Raw genomic sequence first — 25,504 nt, 5'->3', positions numbered from 1 at the left:
TGTTTGGATGCAAAATGTAAGTGGAGATAATATCAATGTTGAGAATCAAGTGCTTATTATTTAATAATTGATGGTGTGAAATTTATACTTTTGGTACAAGCAATGAGTAGACAGACTACTCATAGTTGTCAATAGGGACAACTTACCTATACACTACGCGGTGATAGTGATGAAATAGCGGGCGCTATCTGATGTTTAGCGATAAGGTATTAGAATTTTTTTAAAATGTTTTACATTGAAGTTCTCCACCAAAATAGCTAATAAAAAAATTAAAAAGAACGCAGATGGTCGCTATTATAGTATTATGTCGCTTCAGACCACTGAGCGCTAACATGCCGCTACGCTATTCGCTATTGTGCTATTACCACTCGTATAGGCCTGTAAATTTTTTTAAAACTATTAATTTTCTGGTGAAAAGGAGTTGGAAATAATCACAGATCCTGAAAAGGCTGGCGTTTAATTATCACATTTCATCAATCAGTCATCAGGTAAACCCTAGGCCATGGAGTATCAAATTCTTCTTGTATTTTCTAGGGCATCTAGATACATAGCAAATTAAGCCATAGCAAAAGCTGAGCAATTAAACTAACGGATATGAAGAATTAAAGCTAACCGTGATGTGTGACGACCTTGTAATGTAATACTCGTTTGGGTTTCAAGGTTGAGCATTCACAGCAGCTTATATTTTATTTTATGGAGCAGTTAACGTATTTTATACCAGTAAACACCGTTAAACGTCTATAATTTTTTAATACTTTTGAGGATGCTTGTAAAAATAATGATAAAATATAAAAAATTGTTACTTAGTTAAAAGGATAGAGAGAAAAAATAGTATTGAGAATGTTGTTATAGTATTTTTATTCATTCTCAATCTTCAAATCTAAAATTATATTAAAAATTAAAATATCATTTCTTTTTTTTTAATTAAATAAAATATTTTTATATCATTACAAAACTCGAATCAAAAGGATAAAATAACAGATTTTTATGTATTGTGAATTTATTTATCAAAGTTAATCAAATATTTAAAACTTAGGGATAGTAAATATCTGTTTTGTAATTTATTTACCAAAGGTTGTGTTTTGTTAATCATTGTGATTTAAGGATAATTGATCTTGATTTGGCTTGTGTTGTTTCATATTAATGTTATTGTTAAGGATAGTATATAACATGAGTTTTTGGCTTGTATTGTTTCATATTAATGTTATTGTTAAGGTAACAAGCTAAATGGGGCTTGGCCTTTAAAATACATAAGTCTGAGTTCGTTTGGATTAAGATCCTCTAGTGAGGTGAAAACTTGAACTTCAACTTAGTTTGCAAGTTGATAGCTTGTGCTCAACAAATTGTCTCGTTTAAAATCCAATATGTTCTGAGGAGGTTGTCATTTTGGGAGTGCAATAAGGCTGGTGCCTGTTGAGTTAGCAGTGACTTGAATTCGGGCTCAGTGAAAGAGCTAGATAGGGCAAAGTAAATATGTTACAAATCAAAAGAAAATATGACGAAATGAAGGAAAATGAAAATGGTGGGTTGTATAGCATTTACTATTTAGGCTAAAACTAAATAAAATAAAAATTGTTCTAACTTCTAATGAGTCCCCAAGCAACACACCTCGACTCCAAATCAGCTCAAAATTTAAACAGCTTAAGTCAGCTTGGCTTGAAAACTATATGAGTTGATCTCATACAAGCTTTTTAAGAGCGAGTTTTAAGCTTTTGAGTGTTAATGATTCCCTCACTTTGTAGTGAGTAGAGTGTATTCTTTCTCTCTGATTTTAACTCTCTAGTAGTGAGTTAAAGTTTTGTCAAAAACAAAAAAAAGTAGTATTAGGGCGCATATTGTTGGTGTTGCCCGGTTGATTTCACCCTTGGTGGCTAAAAGGCTTCACATGCGATCTATATTGCATAAAAGATTCAACGTTCATCGTCTAAGGATCCGTATAAATCTCCAATACCAGTAGTGCTTATTGCTTAAGTATTCAATTTCCTCTAATTTAAAGTTGATTATATGGAAAAACTAGCGCAAGGCCCCTCTAACTTTAGGCAAAATAACAAAAATATTTGTATACTATTTTAAATCAAATAATATGATCCAAGAACTGAACACTAACAAATATAGAAATAAATTTTCTAACAAATAAATTGGTGGTGTTGATACTCTAAAAGGGTGAATGTCACCCTATGTGCCAAGCCCACGGTCAACATAGAGTGGTATCGCAACCGCAAATGTGCTAAACAAATGAAATCCATGGGCTTACATTTTGAGCATGAGACCCTCCGGCATGTGTGGCATGTAGTGCACTCGTGCTTCCCTTTTTAGTCTTTTATGATGGGCTACTCATGTCGGGACTGTTTTTCTTTACTAGAAAATAGCACGTTACTACTTACTCGGATAATAATGCAGATGATATGATGAAGTTAACACTATCCTAACATGTTATCATCTAATAATATTTGCAGATGATATGATGAAGTTAACACTATCCTAACGTGTTATCATCTCTCTGGAAGAATTCCATGTAGGGATGAGCAAGAAACGACCCATAACCGCTAGCAGTGTGTTACCTTACGGTTCCCGGTTATAAGTTTTTCCATTAAACGGTTCCCGATTTGGTTTCCGGTAAAACTGAAGGCTCAAGACGTGGAACCGAAGAAATGGACTATTCAGATCCAGAATTTTAATCCCTATTTCTATAATGGGCTTTTTATATTCATGAGTCAAAATGAAGAGACGACTCTTTATTAACAAACACCGATGACCTCCTAATTAATAATATTCGTGTCTCTTTTGAAATCCTAGCACTTGATTTTATTTAGATGTTTACAAGAAGATCAAGAAGTTGAAGATCAAATTACGATTAAAGATTGGTTATTTGAACAATTCATTTAGCAATTGGTTGAATGGTTTTATTTAGATTTTTTATGGATTGCAACCTTTAATTGGTGTTACTCTTAACTTGGATGGTTTGAACATTAAAGTTTAAATGTTGCAACTTTTTGTTTGTTTGATTTAATTTTTATTTTTAATTGTTGTAATTAGTTTAAATTTAATAATGATTTGCACAACCTGACCGAATAAAACTCAAAGTTGCACTCCATTTGATTCTAATTCAAAAGTTGTGGCACATTTGATTTGCACACCCATGTGATAGCATAGCCGACTGAACAAGTTCTAGCACATAATCAGTTTTAGCGGTTTTAAAACCAAACCAGTTTACTATAATATGTTCTGATACGTTTATGACGGTTTCGATCGGTTGCACAACTCTAATTCCATGTGCATTAGAAGGAAACATCTTACGGATAACAAGCTTCAAGTAGGGTTTTAGTTTTTTTACAACGATATTCAGTTTAGAGGTGATTAAAATGAGCGGGCTAAACAACTGGGTTAAAACAGATTAATTTTGTTGTACATATTAGGTTAACCCGAGATAAATACATGTCTGCACTTATATAATTTTATTTTCCCCTGGAACTTAATTTTTCAGATAACTCGTTAACACACATAAAGTGGGTAGTTCATGTAATATATCATTTTTTAGCTAAACATAAAATATGTCCTTAGAGCATCTGCAACGCGAACCGTTTGTCTGATGCTCTCTTCTCACTCCTCTTCCCCCTCACAAAACACACCCGGACGTCTGAAATTATGGAGACACTCTACCCCTCCCTTTACCTTTTCGTGTCTCTCATTTCTCCACCTTCGCTCCATGTCGAATGTGGATGTCAACATTGGAGAAGCTCTTATCGTGTATGGCTTTTTATATATATAAATCTACTAAATTGGTTTTTCAGAATTTTCATAAATAATGTAAATTGGAGAATAAATAGTAAATCTACTAAATAAATCTACAAAATAATAAATTTTTTATGAAATTTTTTTATATATAATAATACTAAATTGGAGATTATATATATATATATACATATATATATGTGTGTGTGTGTGTGTGTGTGTGTCTTAAATATATATAAACGAAACCTTTAAAAGCTCTCTAGTTGCTCCTTACATTTTCTCAAACCATTAGCTTGCTTTACTTGTAAATGGAGGCTTCTCATGCATTTGACCTGAATTCACGGGTATGGGTCTTACCAAACCCAGATAGCCCTTAAACGGATTACAACATCTCATAAAATTAAAAATTAATTTCACCAAATATTTGATATGAAAATCCTATAAAATAGAGATATACTAAAAATTAATATCCGATTTAAAAAAAAAATATTATTTATAATTAACAAACAATTTTATAGTAAAAAAAATAAGTGGGCCATGGGTCTCACCAAACCCAGATAGCTTTTAAACCGGGTTATAACATCTCATTTATTTGTAAAACCCTTTCGTTATTAAATCCTAAGTATATCATTAACTTCCTTACAATAAATAAAATTGAAATCCAAAAAAATATATAAATATTAGAAACGAATAATGTAAAACAACTCCGTAATACGTGGGATAAAAACTAGTGTGTGTGTGTGTATGAGAGATTTCTTTTAAGAACCACTTTGAGTTTTAAGAACTCAACGTGACAATTTTGTTTTATTTTTGAATTTTTTTTACACACACGTAATATATGTAGGTTACATATACGCAAAAAATTACATAATTTTTTATGCACCGAGTCGACTTTTTACACATGTGTAATGGACATCTAAATTAGTGTAATCACTATACATCTTTGATCTCTCTCCTACTTTAATTTTTTAATTACATTTAATCTCAACCACATAATCTAATCTATTTAATTAAATGTGTGGTTAAGAATGAAGTTCTTAAAACTCATCATGGTTCTCAAAATATCCCTCCCTTATATATATATATATATATATATATATATATGAGAGATAATTTGATAACCTTGTTGAGTTTTAAGAACTTAAGAACTCCAATCTAGGCCACACATTTAATTAAATGGATTGAAGTATGTGGTTGAGATTAAATCTGGCAAAAAAGTCAAAGTAGGAGAGAGAAAAAAGATGTAAGTGGTTACACTAACTTTTACGCTCGTTACACATATGTAAAAAGTCGACTCGGTGCGTAAAAAATTCTGTAATTTTTTTACGTGTATGTAACATACACATATTACGCATGTGTAAAAAAATTTCGAAAAAAAAATCGTTACACTGAGTTCTTTCAAGTTCTTAAAACTTAAAGGGGTTCTCATTTGAAATCTTCCCTATATATATATATATATATACATGATTGATTTCTTTTGAGAACCACTTTGAGTTTTAAGAATTCAAAAGAACTCAACGTAACAATTTTTTTGTGTGAATTTTTTTTTTACATATACGTAATATATGTAGGCTACATGAACGCAAAAAAATTATAGAATTTTTTACGCAACGAGTTGACTTATTACATATGTGTAATGGACATTTAAATTAAATAGCTTATATTATATGGTTGAGATTAAATTTGATTAAAATATTAAGTATAAGAGATAATAAAGATGTATAGTGATTACACTAATTTAAACGTCTGTTATATCTATGCAAAAAGTCGACTCGGTGCGTAAAAAATTATGTAAATTTTTTATGTATATGTAACCTATATATATTACATATGTGTAAAAAAAATTCAAAAAAAAATTGTTACGTTGATTTCTTTCGAGTTCTTAAACTTCAAAGTGGTTCTCATTTGAAATCTCATATATATATATATATATATATAGGGGAGATTTCAAATGAGAACCCCTTTGAGTTTTAAGAACTCGAAAGAACTCAGTGTAACAATTTTTTTTTTCGAAATTTTTTTTCACATACGTAATACATGTAGGTTACATATACATAAAAAAATTACAGAATTTTTTACGCGCCGAGTCGACTTATTACACATGTGTAACGGACATAAAAATTAGTGTAATCACTTACAACTTTATTCTCTCTCATACTTTGACTTTTTAGTCAGATTTAATATCAACCACACAGTCTAATCCATTTAATAAAATGTGTGGCTAAGAATTGAGTTCTTAAGTTCTTAAAATCCAACATGGTTCTCAAAATATCCCTCCTCTCTCTCTATATATATATATATGGAAGCGAGAAGCGATCTTAGAGCGAGAAATACGAGAAGTTATTCCAACCAATTATAACTTTTCTTTTAGTTTTCTAATTAATTTAATAAGAAGGGCAAGTTAGTCAAATGTTTTAGTTTTATATTTGGGAACGTATACTAACTAAAATTTATAAATCAATTCTTTTTTTGTTTTAATTGTTTTTCTAATTGATCTTTTTATTCAAAATTCTTCTTGATCAAAAATTATTTTGATCAAATTCTAAAAGATCTTCATTTACGGCTTATCCATAACCGACACATCAGGATTGAATTTGTATTCTACACAAACTTATAGCTGACCTACACAAATAATTTGTATGCATCATTTAAAAAAGACCAATATAGTATTATTTTTATGTTCATATTTGTATAAGTTTTGTAGAAGTGTTATGTAAAATAACAGCACGAATTACAAAAGTAACCCATCACACTAATTCAAAGATAATTAGAAAATCACATTAAAAAAAATAAAAAACAAAACTTGTAACATGATTCGATATTTCAAACAAATTCCATTTCCATAAACTTGTCATAGAGACTAAACCAAATTGTATGTAGGTATAATCAAAACACATCGGTTCATAAAAGTAACCGTTAAAACCACCAACAATGATGTGATTTTTATCTGCCTTTCCCCTTGATAAACCAAAATCTCATTCCAAACTGACAACATCCATAATGTTGGATCTTTTCTTGTTGATGTCAAATAGTTGAATCTTCCTCACGTATGTTGACCTTAAATTGAGCATTCTTCTTATACCTGAAAATATAACATTCTCCTACAATATTATAACATTTTCTCTACATTAATCTCAATAATAAATGCTCCATATGTCTCATTATGAAAACTTCAGAGTGTTGAGATGTAGTGACTTACCGTATTATACAAGCTTATAGCCTACACACTGCTATACATGCAAAAATATCCTACACAATCTTAGCATCCAAAAAGATTCCCCTACCCAGTCTAGACATTCGTTAAACTTAACATTAATACTTGCACATTCTACATGGAGCCAGATTACCTACACAATCATACATTAACATGCTACATACATCAAATAAGATTAGGAAAAATTACACATATAACACAAATTTCCTACATATTCAGATTATATGCATGCCTTACATATACAATATTAGAAGAACATTGACCCATATTATACAATATTGTTACCTACACATATTTCTAAAATTACATACACATTAAAAAAACATTAATAAGGTACATTAACTGCATATCAACATATCAGCCTACATTAATTACTAGTTACTCTCATTAACACATATACAAGAGCAATTAATAAATCATGCTTGTATATACAATTGTTACATTACCTGCACTACAAAACAAATAACATAACAAATATAAACAGAAAATTGGTACACATCTTATTGATAACTTAACCATTGTAAAAAAAGTTACATTGATTAACCTACGTAATCTTAATTTATGTTCAATCACAACGTAAGACATATTATACAACCGCAAACCACAAATCATTTTTCTTTGCAACAAACCATAGTGACTACTTTGTATCATTAAATTGAATTCATGACATTAAAACCAAAAACTTCAACATAACAAAAATTTTTAAACCTATTTAAACTCCAAAAGTGGTTCCGAAACATAACCAACTACTTTAGCTTAAATAAAACATTAGTTATGCTAAAAAAAATAGGTTGAAACCCCAAACAACTTTGCCATTATCTAAATACATACTCCTTGATTAACCAAGCATTCATTCCGAACCAAGAATCATACACAACCTATAACTTATATACACAATAAAAATATCAACCTACACCACCACCAAGTTTCCTCCACAACATACATAATAAAATCCATACAAAATTCTCTCCACAACATACATAAGAAAATCTATACCTAGTTCCCCTTTCACAACATACCAAGTTCCCCTAAACAACAAACCAAATTACCCTACACAACCATCCAGCTTTCCTACACCACTAAAAACTGTTGCCTACACCAAAATATACCATACATACAACTATCTACGTCCCTACACAATAAACTCTTGCCTTACACGATTACATTCATACCATACACAATAAAAACAAAATACTATTATGTTTCCTTCACATTATATTAAATACACAACAAAAAAAACAACAAAAACAAAACTATTTATACCATACCTAACCCGTAACTTCCAACACAACATAAGCAAATTAAGTTACATAATGCAGGTCCTGCATCAATCCAATTTTTTTACAAATATAGTTAACAAACTATGTATTATGTAGTTTATATCTCATAGTAAACTTTATCTTTTATTTTAAGTGCATAGGTATCCTATGCAAGTTCCATTACACACCAAATACTATACCAAATATACAACAATCTACATCTCTACCAGCACAACAAACTTATAACCTACACATCGTCAGACATCAGAACAATATAGGGTTGTTTTCAATTACGTAGTTCCTAATTCCACATTAATTACACATGATATTATTGTATGTCACATATAATAACAAAAAACTAACCTACAAAAAATGATTAAATTTTAGCAATATGGTCTAGCAAAATAATGGAAGTATATTGATTTGCTAATTTAAGACATAAAAATTCTGTGTAATATGTTGATAAGATTTATATGCCAAAAAAGTACATATATTATATATATATATATATATGAAGAAAACCTGAATGTATATATCTAGCTATAATGTCCAATTTTGTGCACATGAGAACAGAGATGATTAGTGTCACAGGGATAATGTAGGTACCCAAACTTCTAATTAGGATTACACATTCAATTAAATAATTACAATAAGAGAAATCGATTCACAATAAAACACTAACCTTCACAATCGTGGCATACTACAACTCCACTCCAAACACAACTTAGGGTTTATGTAAGAAACACCCAGTTTATATGAAATTGATAATTAATCTTCAACAAACTCAAGAAAATTGCAGTAATTGATAGCCAATTTGTGAAATCGTGTTAATGCTTGTTATTTTTGAGAGTTTTGGCAATAGAGAAGATGAACGAGTGAATGCAGGGGATTCTTATTGAAAAATAAGGGGTCTCCATGTTTATCACAAGAACGAAATTACAAGACTGCCCTTTTTCATTAAAATACATTAAAAACAGTTACCAGTAATTACAAAAATGTCATAGTCAATTTAGGCCATTGATCAATCTTAATCAAGGTAATTTAACATTACAAATATCACACATTGGTTCCATCAAAAGTTTGACAGTGAGTGGTAAGTAAGAGACTTGGTGTTTCATGTGATCCAGGTTTGATTCCTGCCCACAACAATTAGTTTCAGATGTATCAGGGTGATGATAGGAGACTATGCGATTATGTGACTTTCACTAGTTGGATCATTGAACTGAACGGATTTTATCTCACCGCATTGTCATGCTTTCGGACGAGTGTTCATGGGTGTTGGCCTTAGTGAGGGTTTTTTCCGGTCGAAAAATGAGTGTATCTCGATGAGGTGAATTTAGTAGTAGCCCATTTGAAGGATTCGTTGTCCGTTCAAAAAAAGTTCCACCAAAAGCTTAGAAAAGTTCACTAAAAAAATTGTATAAGGTAAATTCAATCCAACGTGTTTTAGCCATGGGCAAAAGAGACTTTTTGATAATTAATAATTTTCAATAAATAAAAAATTCTACTTGTTTAGACCAAATCCAACGCAATGTGTTTGAGGTGCGTTTATGACATGAATGAAGAGTTTGAGAAGAGAGATAATGTAAAAAAGTTGTCGATTAAGTGTATTTATTTGTAACAGAAAATAAATGAAGAAAATAAGAGAATAAATGAAAATGGTGATTACTTGACCGTGTTTAAAGTTGCACACATTGCTCTCATGGCATGCAATTAACAAGTCATGATAGTTATTTAAATGCTAGGAGTGCCATCACAAATGGATCCTGATTTCTTGATCACGACTGTCTATCCAACTATTAATATGTTAAAACTTGTTCATCACCCCCCCCCCCCCTCCCCAAAAAAAAAAAAAACAACATGTGCACACTTTATAAGCAGGGTGTTAAAAAATTGTTAAAACCTACCTAACAGTAGAAACCAAAACATATTGGTAATTTCGTCCCGTTTGAGATTTATGAAGTTTGATTCATGCTATGAAACTTGAAACTTTCTGTGTGAATGAAATGACCGTTTAACCATTTTGACTTGGAAATTTTGTCAAAATCTTCTAAAATAAACTGTAAACACCCGCTGTCACGTAACTTTAATCATAACATTGTCAAATTTTGTTTAACTTGCCTTTTTGCAACCGTATTAAATTTTAGTTGTTCTTGTTATGTTGTACTTATGCTTTTGCTTTTGATGAAAGATTGATTGGAAATTTTGAATCGGTAGTCTATTAGAATTTGATTATTGTGTACACTAGAACTCCATGTTAAAAGCATGAAGTGTTGAATAGGCTGACAGGGAAACCCATCATGCTTCCATTCACACATGGCCCATCATGCTACCATTTACACATTGATTATGACGTATACAACCCCTCAAAAAGCAACTTTTACAACATTTGCCCCCCTCAATCACTTTAACTTTGTCCACGCCCTTTCACTTCTCTGTCTCACACCTAGGGGTGTTCAAGAAATCCGACATCCGAAAAAAACCGAAATCAAAACCCGAATAATCCTATCCGAATAACTAATTCGGATTCGGATCGGATTCGGATATGGATTTCAAAAAATTCCGGATACTTCGGGTTATTCGGATACCCGAATAATCCAAAAATATAACATGCTATTAGTGTATATAGCCAAGTCCATTAACATTTACAATAACTTTATAACCATAAGTTCATTATTCGTTCAATCAATCTAACACACCATAGACAAAAATGTCATAAGACTTTGTCGTTATACTCTCTAACACTACTTAACTTCCTTGTTCTTGTAGTGTTTTATTTTTATTTTCCAATTTTGTATGTTTATTTAATAAAACTTAGTTTGTATATTTGTTATACGGATTATTCGGATAATTTAGGATTATCCGAATCCGATCCGAATCCATACGAATTCAATTCGGATCGGATAGGAATGTCCCTAATTCGGATCGGATCGGATTTCGGATAGGGTTCCAAAATTTTCAAATCCGAACAATCCGAATCGAATAAACTGAATAACCCGTTATCCAATCCGATGAACACTCCTACTCACACCACCAACACCAAGGCACTAATTTCGGTTACGGTTATGGTGGCAACTATTTGTTGCATTTAAAAACGAATTTTTTACCAAACTAGTTTGTGGAAAAAATATTTATCATTTTGGTGTTCCATGAAAACTATTTACCAAACTAGTGTTTTCCTTTATTTTATATTCACCTTTTATTATTAAATCATCATATTAGAGTTTCTTTTTTTATTATTTTCATATTAGTTAACCTTTTTTTATATTTTATCAACAAAACTTATCTTATCTTTTTTTATCTCGTTGCTATCCTTTTTATTTCTTTTTTTTAATTGTTTTCAAATGTATTTAATTTTTGCTTTTATTTAAATATATTCATTTTACGAATTTTATTTTTTAGGTTTAGTTTCGAGACTTTAACGAACCTAACCGACACCGATCAAATCCACGTCGAATAATCACCGCAGCGTCTGGGTTTTACAAAATTATGTTATTTTTTTTTGTTTTAAATATGTTCATTTACGAATTTATTTTAGGGTTAAGTTCTGGTACGGTAACGAACCTAACTGGTACTGATGTTCTGGATTTTTTTCGTTTTAAATATGTTCAGTGTAGTATATTCAGTTTATTTTACATATTTTTTTTAAATTTGTTTATAGTTGTAGAGATCAGTAGCGACTCAACTTCATTTGGCATTTTTGCCTTTTTGTTTGTGTTCTTTGAATTTCATATTTTCGTTTATATTTGATTTGAGACTCGTGGCTCGTAGCAGGTTAAGATTTAATATTTGGTTATCTTTTTATGTTCCTTATTTCATTTTGAATTTATTTAGATGATTTATTTGTCTTTATATTTGACAATAGTAGATAAAAAAGAAAATAAGAAGAAAAGAATTATAACAATTAGTGAAAATACCACAAAAAAAAAAGAAAAGAAAAGAAAAGCTGACTGATAAGCAAATATATATAAAAAAAAGAAGATACTGGATTGATGGATAAAAATATACATAAGCATTATGTTATAAAAAATAAATAATCGATTAACTAAATAAAAAAAATTAAAAGACTCCAATAAAAGAATTTAAAAATAAAGATGAATATAAAATAAATGAAAAACACTAGTTTGATAAATAGTTTTCATTGAATACCAAAATGATAAATACTTTTTTCACCAACACTAGTTTTGATAAAAAAATTCATTTAAAAACAATGGAAAAACAAGCGAAGGTGTTTGGGTAGTATTTTTTTTTAAGAAATTAGAATGTGCATGTGACTAAATAGGTTTAAATGAAAATCATGTTTATGTGAATGTGACTACGTGTTTTGGTGAGTGAAATGTGATATTTAGGCATAAGCTTGTTTGGTTTGTAAACTGACAAAAAGAAAATCATGTGTTACACTTCATCATATATATATATATTTTTTATAAGTTTTATCCATATCGTTAGTATATGCAAAAAGGTACGATCATGATCATGATCATGAAGAGAGTAAAACATCGGGTACTAATAATATAACTATTTGTATTTTTCTAATGCTATTATTATATCTTTTATTATAAAGTATATTTTTAGTATTTTAGAAACCTATTAAGCTATGCACTATGGTTAAAGTGTGGAGTGAAAGAGTTAAAATGGTTAGGATGTGGCACTCAAACCCGTTGGGGAACACCGCGCCCCCGCCATTATTTCACTAGTGAAATGGTGCAACCCACGCACACCGTTCGTCTCTTTGTCCAACAATCTCTGTTTCTCTCTTTCTCTCTCTAAGATTACATATATGTAATTTGTTGAATGGTAGATATAACATAAGCTAAGTGGTATGAAAAAATGTTTGATGAAATAGTGATGTGGCAATGATATAGTGAATGGTAAATTTGTCCTAACTAATGCCATGAAAGTTCTAATTATCCCACTACACGAAATCATAAATGGCTACGATACCATAACTTATCACAAAACAATACAAAACAAATATCATTTGAAGTCCCCTTAAGAAGAAGCACCTGCTCATATGTTAAAACTTTGATCTACATACATGAGTGGAATCAATGTCTCAAGAAGAAGCACCTACTAACCCCTAAAGCAGGGGCGGATTTATATAAAACGGGGTGGTTTCGCAGCCTGAGTTTTGAAATAATTGTGTACTTTTATATAAAAAATATTATAGCAATCACTTTATAAATTAGGAAGGAACCACTCTAATCTCAATTATACATGCTGGTCTGCTGATAAAGACTTGGTTTTGTAAAGGTGAGGTTGCAGGTTTGATCTTGAAGTGATGCGTTATTTTTAAACTTTTTTTTAATCAAGCCTTATTACCTTATATGTTATATCATATTAGGGTTTTAACTTTTATCAGTTACCTCATATCCAATAGCCGCTTCTCAAGAGTCACGCACACACACACACTGCCGGCCTGACCTGTTCTCCGATAGTCTGACCACCGCCCACCGCCTACTGCCGCTGCCCGCATGCCCTCTCTTTTTCCGGCCATCCACACTCCAGACAGCTCTGACGCTCTGCCTTCAGCCTTCTACTCTTCCTCAAAGCTCGAATCCTCCCACTTTGAAGGTATGTTCACATTCATTTGTTAAATGCTAATTACTTGTTCTTGTTAATTGTTTTTTATTGTTGTTAGTTGCTAAGTTATTTGTTAAATTTAGTTTTAATTTGTTAGTTTCTTAGTTTTTAATTTGTTAGTTTGTAATTGTTGATTCCTAAGACTATTATATTTCTATTATATGTGTTTTTTAATTTCTAATGACGGTGTCTCATTTATTATTTTATCGTATTTTAATTGTGAAATGAACTTTGTCCGAACCATAGAACTGACCTGGACCTCAAGCCGACCCGGATTTTTTTTATACCCGACTCTATGAAATTAAAGTATCTATAATTAGTGCACCACCTGAAAAAAATTCCTGGATCCGCTACTGTCCTAAAGCATCTTCGAAATTTGAATATGATATCGCTATAACTGAATAATAACAATGAAGATCATGTATTTTCTAAACCTTGTTAGCGTGAGTTGTTTTTTTTTTTGAAAATTGACTTTCATTAAAAACAAACACAACCAACGACTATCACCAAGACGGAGAAAGACGCTGAAATCCAAAAACCAAAAACAACAATCACGTTACATCAAATAAACACCATCTTTTCCAATCCACTACCCCTATCTTAGACGGTGAATATGGTGAAGTTTCGTTTGGTTTCTATTTTGCGACAATTTAGTTTTACTTGTGGAGTTTAAAATGACTTAAACTTAAAAAAAAAACTCATAAACCCGATATCTATATAAATTTTAAATATTTTTTACAAGAACGTGTGCTTTATAAATATTTGATCAAATCATAAACTACCATAAAACAAATTAAAGTTTGACAGCACCATTTCATCCTCCCTTTTTTGAGACACGAATCAACGGTGGAGATGTAATCCATCAAAAGCGAAGCAGAGAATAATCACTACACAATCCCAGGGCCCCCCTCTCCACCGTCTATATCTATGTTCCCTGACCTATGGAGGCAATCAAACACTGACTACTCTATCCATAGTTGAAAACCTTTAAATTTATATTCACGCACACTTGATAATGCATATGCTACAAGTCACTCAAGCATTGGTGCTACTCAGTGTGTAATTATTTATCTTGTACGTGTGCCGTCCAGCCGTCGATTACGGGTGATCCTCGAGCATTGCATCCCACTTTTTAGACACTTTTATCTTTTCCTTTTTACTTTTTAACAATTAAATACTTTTTAACAGGAAATGAGTTTCAACAGATAAAATTCCTCGGTTCTTTGGTATTTACATATCTTATCTGAGTTCGAATCCATTATCTCTTGCTAAGAGATGAAGATCTCTATCAAATAAGCTAGCTGCTAGCCTCATATTAATTGATGACTTTAATGAGATTAAGTTGAGCCTAGACTCGGCTTGTTTATTTATGCTCTATTTCTAAAGTTTAAGCTTATAAAGTTAACAACCCAAAATCCTAGATAGAGAGCCGACCAGAGTTGCGTCACATCGATCGACATAGCATAATGAATTGCTATGCAGATCAACGAATGCAAACATTAGAAATGACTATTAATAGTGGGGTCCATGAGACAACGAGAAAATCTCCAAGATAGCAATGTGAGGTGATCCTGTTAAGGGATCATTACATATGAAGCCATTGTAGATTATGTAAATCTGTATTTAATATATTAAATAAAGGTTATATAAATAATCATCTTAGTTAAACTAACAACTTTAATCTATCAAGATAATTTTTTTTACAATTGACAAATTTTACTTCTATCCCTACATCAGCACGTACCATTACCCATGTTTGAACCTGAGATATCCCCTCTAAGAAGCATATACCTCTACAAGGTCAGTTAGCTCTACATTCATTGATCAATCTAGACAAATAAACCTCAAGCCATACATATTTATATTTTTATTTTTATAATTATATCAATAACATTTGTATAGAACATATATACTCTTTTGTTCTTAGGTAATTTGGCTTTATATAATCCCAACTATGCCTGATTGGCAAATATAAGTCCTAGCTACTGAAATGGCAAAATATAATCCCAACTACGCATGTGGGTGCAAAGTTAACAGAAACTTAACTAGCCGGTAGTTTTTGGTGACGTGGCAGCTAACTTGTTATTAACCAGCTGACGGGACGATGAGCTGTCATTAACCAGCTGATGTGGCTGCTGAGTTGTCTCTTAACTAGCTTAGTGGGCCACACCTCTATATCTCCATCTCCTTCAGAGCATTCTCATCCCACCCTATCCCTAAACCAAAAATTACACTAAAACTCACTATATTTTCTCTCTCAATTTCAATTAAATAATATTTTTTATACCTTTTATCATTACCTTTTCTCTTTCCTTCACTCACAACCACTTTCAAAATATATTAAAAATTATAGGGGATGAACAGTAACTTTTCAAATATACAGAAAAATCACTACTTTCTCTAAAATATAAAAACTCTTCACTCACAACACACTAAATCACTCACTAAATTATAAAAACACCCATCACATAAAAAGAAGGGTGGGATGAGAATGCTCTCACCCCACCCCCACCATCCAAATCAACCAAATTTATTCCACAATACCTTCATTTACACCCGCTTTCTTAACCTTAATCCACTTCCTCATCTTCCCAGTTTCACTTCTTAATCTCTCAGTTAACCCCTCTTCCAAACTCAAATCAGCAGCAGTAGCATGTGGGTAAAGATGGTAACTGGGTTTTTCGGGTAACCGAAAGAAGGTTTCCGATTAAGCTCGGCGGTGGTGGGATCCGCAATTGGGGGTGTCGAGGAGGTTCTCGATGTCCATGCGAGTGTCGTCGTGGTATGTGGCGGCGACGATGGGTTTTCCGGCGGGATGGGATCTGTTCCGGCCGACGGAAACCAAGGGTTTTGGCTCTGGGAAGATGACATCCAAATACTTTTATGGTGGTGAGGGTGTACGGAGATAGTGGTGATGGGTGGACGGGCTTATGACGGTGGTCGGAGCAAATGATGATGGCGGTCGGAGAGAGAGAGAGAGAGATTAAATGAAGATATGGAATGAGGTGGGTTTATTATTATTATTATTATTAATTTTTTGTAAGTAATAAAACTCATCGTCCCAGTCAGCTAGTTAATGACAACTCATCCTCCCCGTCAGCTGGTTAAGAAACAACTCGGCGACCACGTCACCAAAGAGTAGCAGCTGGTTAAGTTTCCGTTAACTTTGCACCCACAAGCGTAGTTAGGATTATATTTTGCCATTTTAATAACTGAGACGTATATTTGCCAATCATGCATAATTGGGATTAGATGAAACCAATTTACCTTGGTCTTACCCACATATAGACTATCCGTTGTGGAGCCTCGTTGGCCCTAAATTCATCATCTAATATTTCATCACATCGTGCTAACTGGACGCAAAAATCCAATGCTCGCTCACTTGACCGTGTTTTTAATAAAGTCTCTGGGTCACGAGCCATTTTCCCCGAATATTCCCCTCTAAATTGGCCATTAGTGCCATGAGTGGGCTGAAGCGTAGCCAATAGCGCCCCAATAACCTGACCCTGTTATGATATTCGTGTGTGACGTGGCAATAAAAACCCCGTTCATGCCCCTGTTAACCTTATCACAACACAACACACAGTCTTATATGTAATAATCATTGGGAAAATTCCCAAAATGGCCCATTTATAATTGGAGATTCTATTTTTGTCCCTTTAAATAAATGTTTTCAGAAATGTCCCCTACAAACACGTCTTTGACGAGGTGTTAGGCCTTAATGGGTCTTTCACGACCTGTTAACCTTCAACGTGTGTCTTTCACGGCATGTTAGCACCTAACACGTCTTTCACGACATGTTAGCCATATTAATTGTTTTTTAATTATATTATTATAATTAATTTATACATATTTGCCATTTTTTTATAACTTGTAATGCGTAAAGTTTTATAAAGTTTCAAATATAACGTTAAAGCTTACTTATTTTAATCTACGTGTTGGCATAAGTTTTACTTAAAACGAGACTGGTCAAATTTTATTAAACATTTATTGAACATTTTAATATCAATTTGACACTCGGTTTTGAGTAAAATTTATGAAAATATGTAGAAAAATAAACACGTCTCAACGGCATATTTAAAATTATATATAAATTTATATATTACAAGTTTTAAAAAGAAATGACAGATATGTATTAAATTAATTATAATAATGTAATATTAAAAAAAATTAATAGGGCTAACATGTCGTAAAAAACGCGTTAGAGGCTAACACGTCGTGAAAGACGCGCGTTGGAGGTTAACAGGTCGTGAAAGACGCGTTAAGGCCTAACACGTCGTCAAGATGTGTTTGTAGGAGATATTTCTAAAAAGTTTTATTTAAAAGGACAAAAATGAAATCTCCTATTTAATTGGGTCATTTTAGGAATTTCCCAAATAATCATTATGTAAATCTTTATTTAATATATTATTATTAAATATAGAAGTTAAACAAATAATGATCTCATTAATTAACACGAAGTGCTCGGCTAACCAGTGAAAAAAGCTGAAACCAACTAGGGAATCAGCTTCTTTTATTTGACCCACAACACACATATGTTTCGTTTCACCACTCTCTCTCTCTCTCTCTCTCTACCACTCTCTCTAAAATTCCTTCATGTCATCTCCTTCAGAAAGCCACTACAGAGGCGTACGAAAGCGACCGTGGGGTCGTTACGCGGCGGAGATCCGCAACCCGTGGAAAAAAACCCGTGTCTGGCTAGGCACATTCGACACGTCCGAGGAAGCCGCCATGGCCTACGACTGCGCCGCACGTTCTCTTCGTGGTCCTAAAGCCAAGACCAACTTTCCCGCGCCGTCATTACCGCCGCTGCCGGCGCCGTCGGTGGCTCTAGGCCTTAACACGTTCCCATCCGGTCAGTATATACAGTGGGTGGCGGCGCCGCCGGCACGGCAGTTTGAGTTTCTTCGTACTGGTGTCGTGGCGGCGGATAATGGTGGCGATGGCGAGTTTCCGATGGCGAGGCGCGGGTTGGGTATAGATTTGAATGAGCCTCCGCCTATGTGGATGTGAAATGTGGGACGGGTTTAAGGTTGGGATTAGGGTGCTCAGGTTTTAGTTTTACTAGTTTCATACCTGATTGTAAACCGTGAACTTATTAGTAAAATGAATGGATTTTAGTAGATTACTTTGTTAAATATGAAAAAGGGAAAATGTTTATGTTATGGTTTAAATAAGTGGATAGAATATCACCCAATATTCCCAAGTTACATAAAATCCAGAAATTATTTTTATTTCTTTTTGGAACAATGTGTTTTTATTACAACAAACCAGTGTGAGCTCAGGGAATATATAAGATGTTAACGCCGTTTTATTACCAACTCCCAGTTTCCTTCTAACTAGATCGCTTATGCAAGCTTTCTCTTCTAAATTTAACAAATCCTTTTCTGCCCTAATGATGTGATGCCATGACCCCGTGATTAATCCTTGTGCCAATCCTTCATAGTTGTGACCAACTGATCATTGTGTTACAAATTGCGACCGTACATTTGCCCACTTTATGTTGATTAAAATAGTTAGGTTTAGTTGTGTTTTGTTTTCCGTTCAAGATTACTCATTCTCCAAAGAAAATGTTTCTTGATACTTTCAAAGTTTGCAAAAATAGTTTTGGGGCTTCTAACACTAAAAGTTAATAGAGGAAAAGACTACATAGCAAGTACTTTACCAAAGAGACAAACCTCAAATGACAACATCATGCACAACTAACTTTAAACGAATAATATCTTGAAAAATAATATAAAAATGTAATTTAGAAAAGTTAATGAACAATTTTTTTAATTATATAAAAGGTTACGGGTAAAAACTAAAAAGTCAGAAGACAAACTAGCAACGCCTTTATCAAGTGAGACCACCTAAATGACAACATTATGCACAACTAACTTAGAAAAATAACTACCTTTTAAACCGGCGTTTCATTACGAAAATGTCTGTTTGTATAGCTGTGTTTGTATGCATGTAATAGGGCTGATATAAACATAGTACTTGTAGAGAATGGTAATTTAATAATCTTCCTTGCCTCCTTACCAATCACATGAATATATAATTACAATGATATAGGTATGGAAAATACCTTTATAAACTATACAAGATATTGGTAAATCAATAAATACAAATATTATATTCGTGTTATGCCCCCGCAGTTGAAGCGGGAACTGAGCTGATGCTGATATTGGACCGAAAGTCTTCAAAATAGAGCTCGAGGCAAGCCTTTTGTAAAGATGTCTGTGATCCGGTATTGTGTTGGCATGTGAAGAATTCGAACGCAGCCCTGTTAAGTGTGTTCGCGGACGAAATGAATGTCGAGTTCAATGTGTTTGGTGCTTTGATGCTGAATTGGGTTACAAGAGAGATAATTAGCACTGACATTGTCACAGTAGATGAGAGTGGCACGAGATAAGGAACGTTAGAGTTCTAAGAGAATATTACGTGGCCAACAAATTTATGCAACGTCGTTAATGACCCCAGGGGTATTCCTTTTAAGCACTGGATCGGTATGTAGTGGGCTGTCTTTTAGATGAGGTTGTTACCAACATATACATGGTAACCAGAGGTGGAGCGATGGGTGTCCGAGCACCAAACCCAGTCTACGTCCGAATAAGTGAAAAAAGAGAGAGAAGTGTGCTTTCTCCAGGTTATAGCATAATCGGCAGTGCCTTGAACATATCGAACAATCCGTTTCAAAGCATCCCATTAATCGGTTTGAAGTGCATGCATATTTGTTGTACTGCATACGTGATGTCAGGTCGCGTAAAAGTCAAGTATTTTAATACACCGACGAGACTTTTATATAATGTTGGATCAACAAATGGCTATCCTTTAACACCCCGAAAACTTCCGTGCTATTTTTGACAACTTTAGAAGTTGAGGGACTATATTTGGTTATTTTTCCAAGCTTAAAGTACATGGTTCAATCTGTATTTTTTCAAAAGATAGAATGAGACGGACCGTCTCATTATTAGACGGTCTGTATAATACCAAGCTCAGACCCAATGTTTTTTAGGTTGAGACGGGGTGTCTCATGCGTCACATTTTTTAGACGGGGCGGGCACCATTTATGAGACATACCATCTCATAATTAAACGGTACGTATAATCCGCTATGTCAGCAATAGGTGTCAAAACTCGATCCTAACGTGTCCAACACCCATTGATGACTCATTTATGTGTCTTGGCCTATAAAGAAGGAAGCTTAGGACGCCCATAACAGGCACACAACATCAGTTTATCATCAAACACTCAAAAACCAAGCTAGTTAAGTGTTCTAAGGTGTTTCTAGTGTCTATAAGCAAGAGCAAGCTGGTCTAAGGTGTTTAAGGCAGTAGGAAGCTTTGATCAAGTGTTCCAAAAGTGTTAGGAGTCATCTCAATCCATCCCTAGGTTTTGTTTAAGCTTAGAGGGAAGGTAGGCTCATTCTAGCACCCGTTTAAATTCGTTTATCTACTTTAAACAAGTATCCGAGCTATAATCGATTAAACATCTGTCAAAACTATTTTCAGATATAGTATACATGTTTTCATAATTGTACCAGATCATATAATGGATAAATGAATCACAAAAAATGCTGTTAAAATGGTTTTCACCCTTAACGGGCCAAAGGGACGTATTAGACGGATTGCCTAATCATTATACGGTCCGTCACATCCTCAGTTTTTATATGCTACAAGTTATATGATTATACGACCTGTCATAATTATATGGACCGTCTAATAGTTATACGGTCCGTTTTAATTAGATTTTAGTCAATAAGTCAAACATGAGGATACGAACCGTCTCATCATGATACGGTCCGTCATATAATAAAATTTAATATTTTATTAGAATTAAGTTTTAAACCTATAAACCGAACCAGTATTTATAAATGAAGTTTGAAACGATAAAACCAAACCAGTGTGGTGTAACGCCCGTTAAATTTCATAATTTTCGTTAAAGAAGAATCAAGCCTTGTAGAGTTTGAGCATTAACCGAGACCCGATTTGGCATCTTAAAGGACCTTCTAGTCATCCTCGAAAGTTATTTTAATTAACCTTTTGGCTCAAGACATCTCGTTTACAAGTTCGAGGGTCTAAGTGTAAAATTTTATAATAATTAACCCTAACCTTCCCTCTCTTCTCTCTTCTGCGATCGATGTAGTGTACCAGCCCCACACCCTTTTTTTCCTTTTTCCAGCCATTCCCGAGGTGCCAAACTCCAATTCAAGGTTAGTATAATGTTAATATAACTCTTTTTCACCATTAAACCCTTTGTGGAACACGTTAGGGTTGAGTTTTGATTATAGCAGTTTCTGACAGATTCGTACTCGTTGATTGTTCAGTCTGTAACTTGATGAAAATTTAATGTTTTTGATCGATTCTTGTTTCTATGATGTTCTACTTTGACTCTAGTTTCCAGAAAGGTATAATATGTAATTTTTGGATGATATTTGAATGGTTTTTATGAATTTATAAGATCGAGTGTCAAAGCTGATTCGGGATGACGGATTCTGGTCTGTCTTCCCGACATCATAACTCTTTTTCGACAAGTCGAAATTGGTTGGTTCTACTTTTTAAAGTTCAAATTTTGAGTTAAGAATTCAACCCAATTAGAATCATTTAATTTGGTTTGATAATTATTTTTAAACAAATAAAACACTTTGACTGCGCACTGAAATAGCTGCACGTACCTTTCTGTGTTGGAGTAATTTTTATGATTTTTATGTGCACTATAAAAATATAATAAAAATATCTTTATAAACTAAAGACATTTATTGAACCCTGGTAAAAATTTCATAATTTATTTATATGGTTTTCCTATGTAATAAAATACATCTTTACATGCTAAAATTTGCACGTTATACTTGTTATTGATCTATTCGTTCGTTTTAGGCTTAACCGGTGGCTATCCATTCGAGTACCTTTCGGGGCTGTTTTAAGTGAGGTTTTGCTCCATAATATTCCTAGGTATGTCTAATATAATATAATTTTGTATCATGCACTTTGGTGCTCGTTTGATTGGTCAACTAGTGGTAGCTTGAAAGTTAGGATTCGGTTGTCTAGAATAGTGAATTGTTGCGTTTAACGCGAGTATTGAAGTAATTAACGACCAATTCAGTTTGGGTGACTTCGGTTCGGGTTACAGGCTTTTGGAAAATTATTTTTATAAGTATTGGGGCTGAATTGGTTGTCGGTTACTCAGACGGGTCGGTACAACGCGTATTCGCGTTTATTGAATAGTTGGTGCGTTGTACTTGCGAGTTACTGACCCATTCAACTCGTGTGGCGTCATGTGGACTTGTTGGTTGTGAATTTATCAAATTGGGTCCACACGGGGCTGAGTTGGATGTTAAGTGCCTAAACAACTCTTAAACGCGCATATTAGTCTCACCTAGTGCTTCCGGGGGTAATTTGGGAATTCTTTGTTCGCGGGAGTAACTATGGGTCATTTTGGTAAATATAAGGCCCCGAGGGCTGTTTTAATCGAACGTGGTGAGGTCGAGGCTCTAGGTAACTTGAATCATATTAGAACGCCTCGTAGGATAAACGAGTCCCTTCGGTGTCGTTAGTAACTATTGTATATAATCCGACAGGCGCGTGAGTTGTGGAATTACTTAGGGTCCCTCTAGCTCATGGTGACTTGGTGCCTCGTGTCAGGTGAGTTCATGATGCCCCTTCTTACATTTTTACGTTTTGGGCTAGCATACACACCATATTACAACTTTACCCGATTTTTACTCGTTTAAACTAATTGGATGGTATTACATGGCCTTACTTGTGTTTGTGGGTTCAAGAAAATATGTGTGAATTATATTCTTTGCCTTAGGATATTTGAGACTCGTTTATGGTCATATATTCCTTAAGATTATATATATTACTTATGGCCTAGGCTCAAGGATATAGGCTTACTTGTATCATAACATGTCTTGAGATGATATTTATGTATGTATACTCATGTGTTACTTTATGACCATAGGCTTACTTTCATTATGGTATATTTTGGAATGATATATATATATTTATATATATACGCATGTTTATACATGCGTTACTTTATGGACAATAATTGGCGATGTTAATTAGTCGTTATCGACTAAGGATGTTTACGTATGCCTACTTCGTGTTTGCATACGGATGGATGGTGATCTTGGCCAAGCCAAACTATACTACTCAGGTTCTAAAATCTTGTGGCGAGCCCTGGAAAGCCCGTAAGGGGGGAGGCTCATGTGGCATGGTCACCATCGGATGGAATGTTACGTGTTTGGGTTGTACGTGTGCTCGACCCTGATGTTATTACTTGGATATTACGTGTTTGGGTTGTACGTGTGCTCGACCCTGATGTTATTACTTGGATGTTAAGCATAGGGATATAATTATCTAGATATATAAGTATGACTACTTATTGTTTATTATGGCCTAACTATCCAGATCCCGTTTTTATATTTAAACTCTTGGAATGATTTATTTAATTGTCAATTATTAAAACTTGAACTCACTCAGCTCAAGCTGACTTTGTGTGTATGTTAGTGTGAGTTTCAGGTTTAGAGGAGGATGCTTACCGCTTGGACGTGCTCGAGACTACTTGGACGGTTGAAGGCATATCTAGTCAGGGAATTCAATAATGAACACTGTTTCTTTTTAACCATTACTAGATATAACTGAAGTTTGTTTTGGGCATCATTCCCAGCTTTGGGGAATTGTTTTAGTACTTGTGATTTTTCGCTGATTATATACTTTGAACAGGTTTTAAAATAAAATGAATTGCTTTGGGTTTAAAATCACATTTTGCCGGTTTTGAAAAATTTGATATTCCTTATTCCGCTGTTTATTACTCTGAGACGATTTTAATAAGATGAAATTGCTTGGCTTTAAATTCTTGAGAATTTTTTTGATATGATGACCAACTGTAGGATTCCTGGGATTTAGGGTCTTACATGTGGTCTGCAGCTGGATCAAGAAACACAATCCAAGTATTTATACAAGCCTATTTCATTATAGGATAACATCACACAAACAAGAAGGTTTTCAAACGCTACACCGAGCAGATAATCACAGGTGAATACACATGAGCCTAGATCCTAAAACGTTATAATACAAAATAGAAAATAAAAGCAACTCAGATCAATTGCACATGTGTTTGGATCCAAACATAACTGACAAGCAGGCATACTATTAGTCAGTCATAACCAGTTTTCCAAAGGAGTTACTAGACTCGGAGAACCTTTGAATTATGTGTGTAGGGCAGTGGTACAAATCCCGGGAATGATAGGCATTCCTGCCGAGTTTGTAATCTTTATATTTAACGACTGTTATGAAACCTTTTAGAGTCATTCAATGTTTCACTAGCACATCGCTGATGCATTTTCCCTCTATTTAGGTAACTAAGGTTTGTAGCATCACAAGGATTAAAAGTTGATAATTAGATTTAGACTCGCTCAAGATGATGGCTTAATTTTGTTAAAATCCTTGTAATATTATAAGAACAATATTTTGTAACAAAGTACTCGCTGTAGGTGGCGTGAGAGGTATTTGTGGAGAGGACAGGGTATCGAATGTTATAGATGGTGAAGGAGATGTGGGCTGGGAAGAGAAAGGTGACTAGGACGATTGGGAAGTATGGGTTGGAGATGGGGTTTGGGCCGAGGAAGTTGACTGGGCCGAGGGTGAGGAGCCATGTGAGATTACTGTTATGGGCTGAGATGGGGTTTGGGCTGAGGAAGTAGAAGTAGTGTGTATTGTGGTTTGAGA

At 33.6% G+C, this 25,504-nt stretch overlaps 1 protein-coding gene across 1 annotated transcript; it reads left to right on the top strand.

Moving 5' to 3' along the window:
• Positions 1-18,384: 18,384 nt before the first annotated feature.
• On the top strand, positions 18,385-18,801 carry LOC143630988 (ethylene-responsive transcription factor 12-like). The gene has a single exon (XM_077099858.1). The coding sequence runs from the start codon at positions 18,385-18,387 to the stop codon at positions 18,799-18,801; it is 417 nt and encodes a 138-aa protein (XP_076955973.1).
• Positions 18,802-25,504: the final 6,703 nt, after the last annotated feature.

The sequence above is a fragment of the Bidens hawaiensis genome, unplaced genomic scaffold, assembly GCF_021521415.1.
Source record: "Bidens hawaiensis isolate Kalapana, Puna unplaced genomic scaffold, B.hawaiensis_p1.1 tig00005873_1, whole genome shotgun sequence".
Taxonomy (NCBI): domain Eukaryota; kingdom Viridiplantae; phylum Streptophyta; class Magnoliopsida; order Asterales; family Asteraceae; genus Bidens; species Bidens hawaiensis.
This window is presented reverse-complemented; position numbering and strand designations above follow the sequence as displayed.

Excerpts from the sequence above, each read along its gene's own strand:
- LOC143630988 (XM_077099858.1), top strand. The coding sequence starts at position 18,385 with ATGTCATCTCCTTCAGAAAGCCACTACAGAGGCGTACGAAAGCGACCG.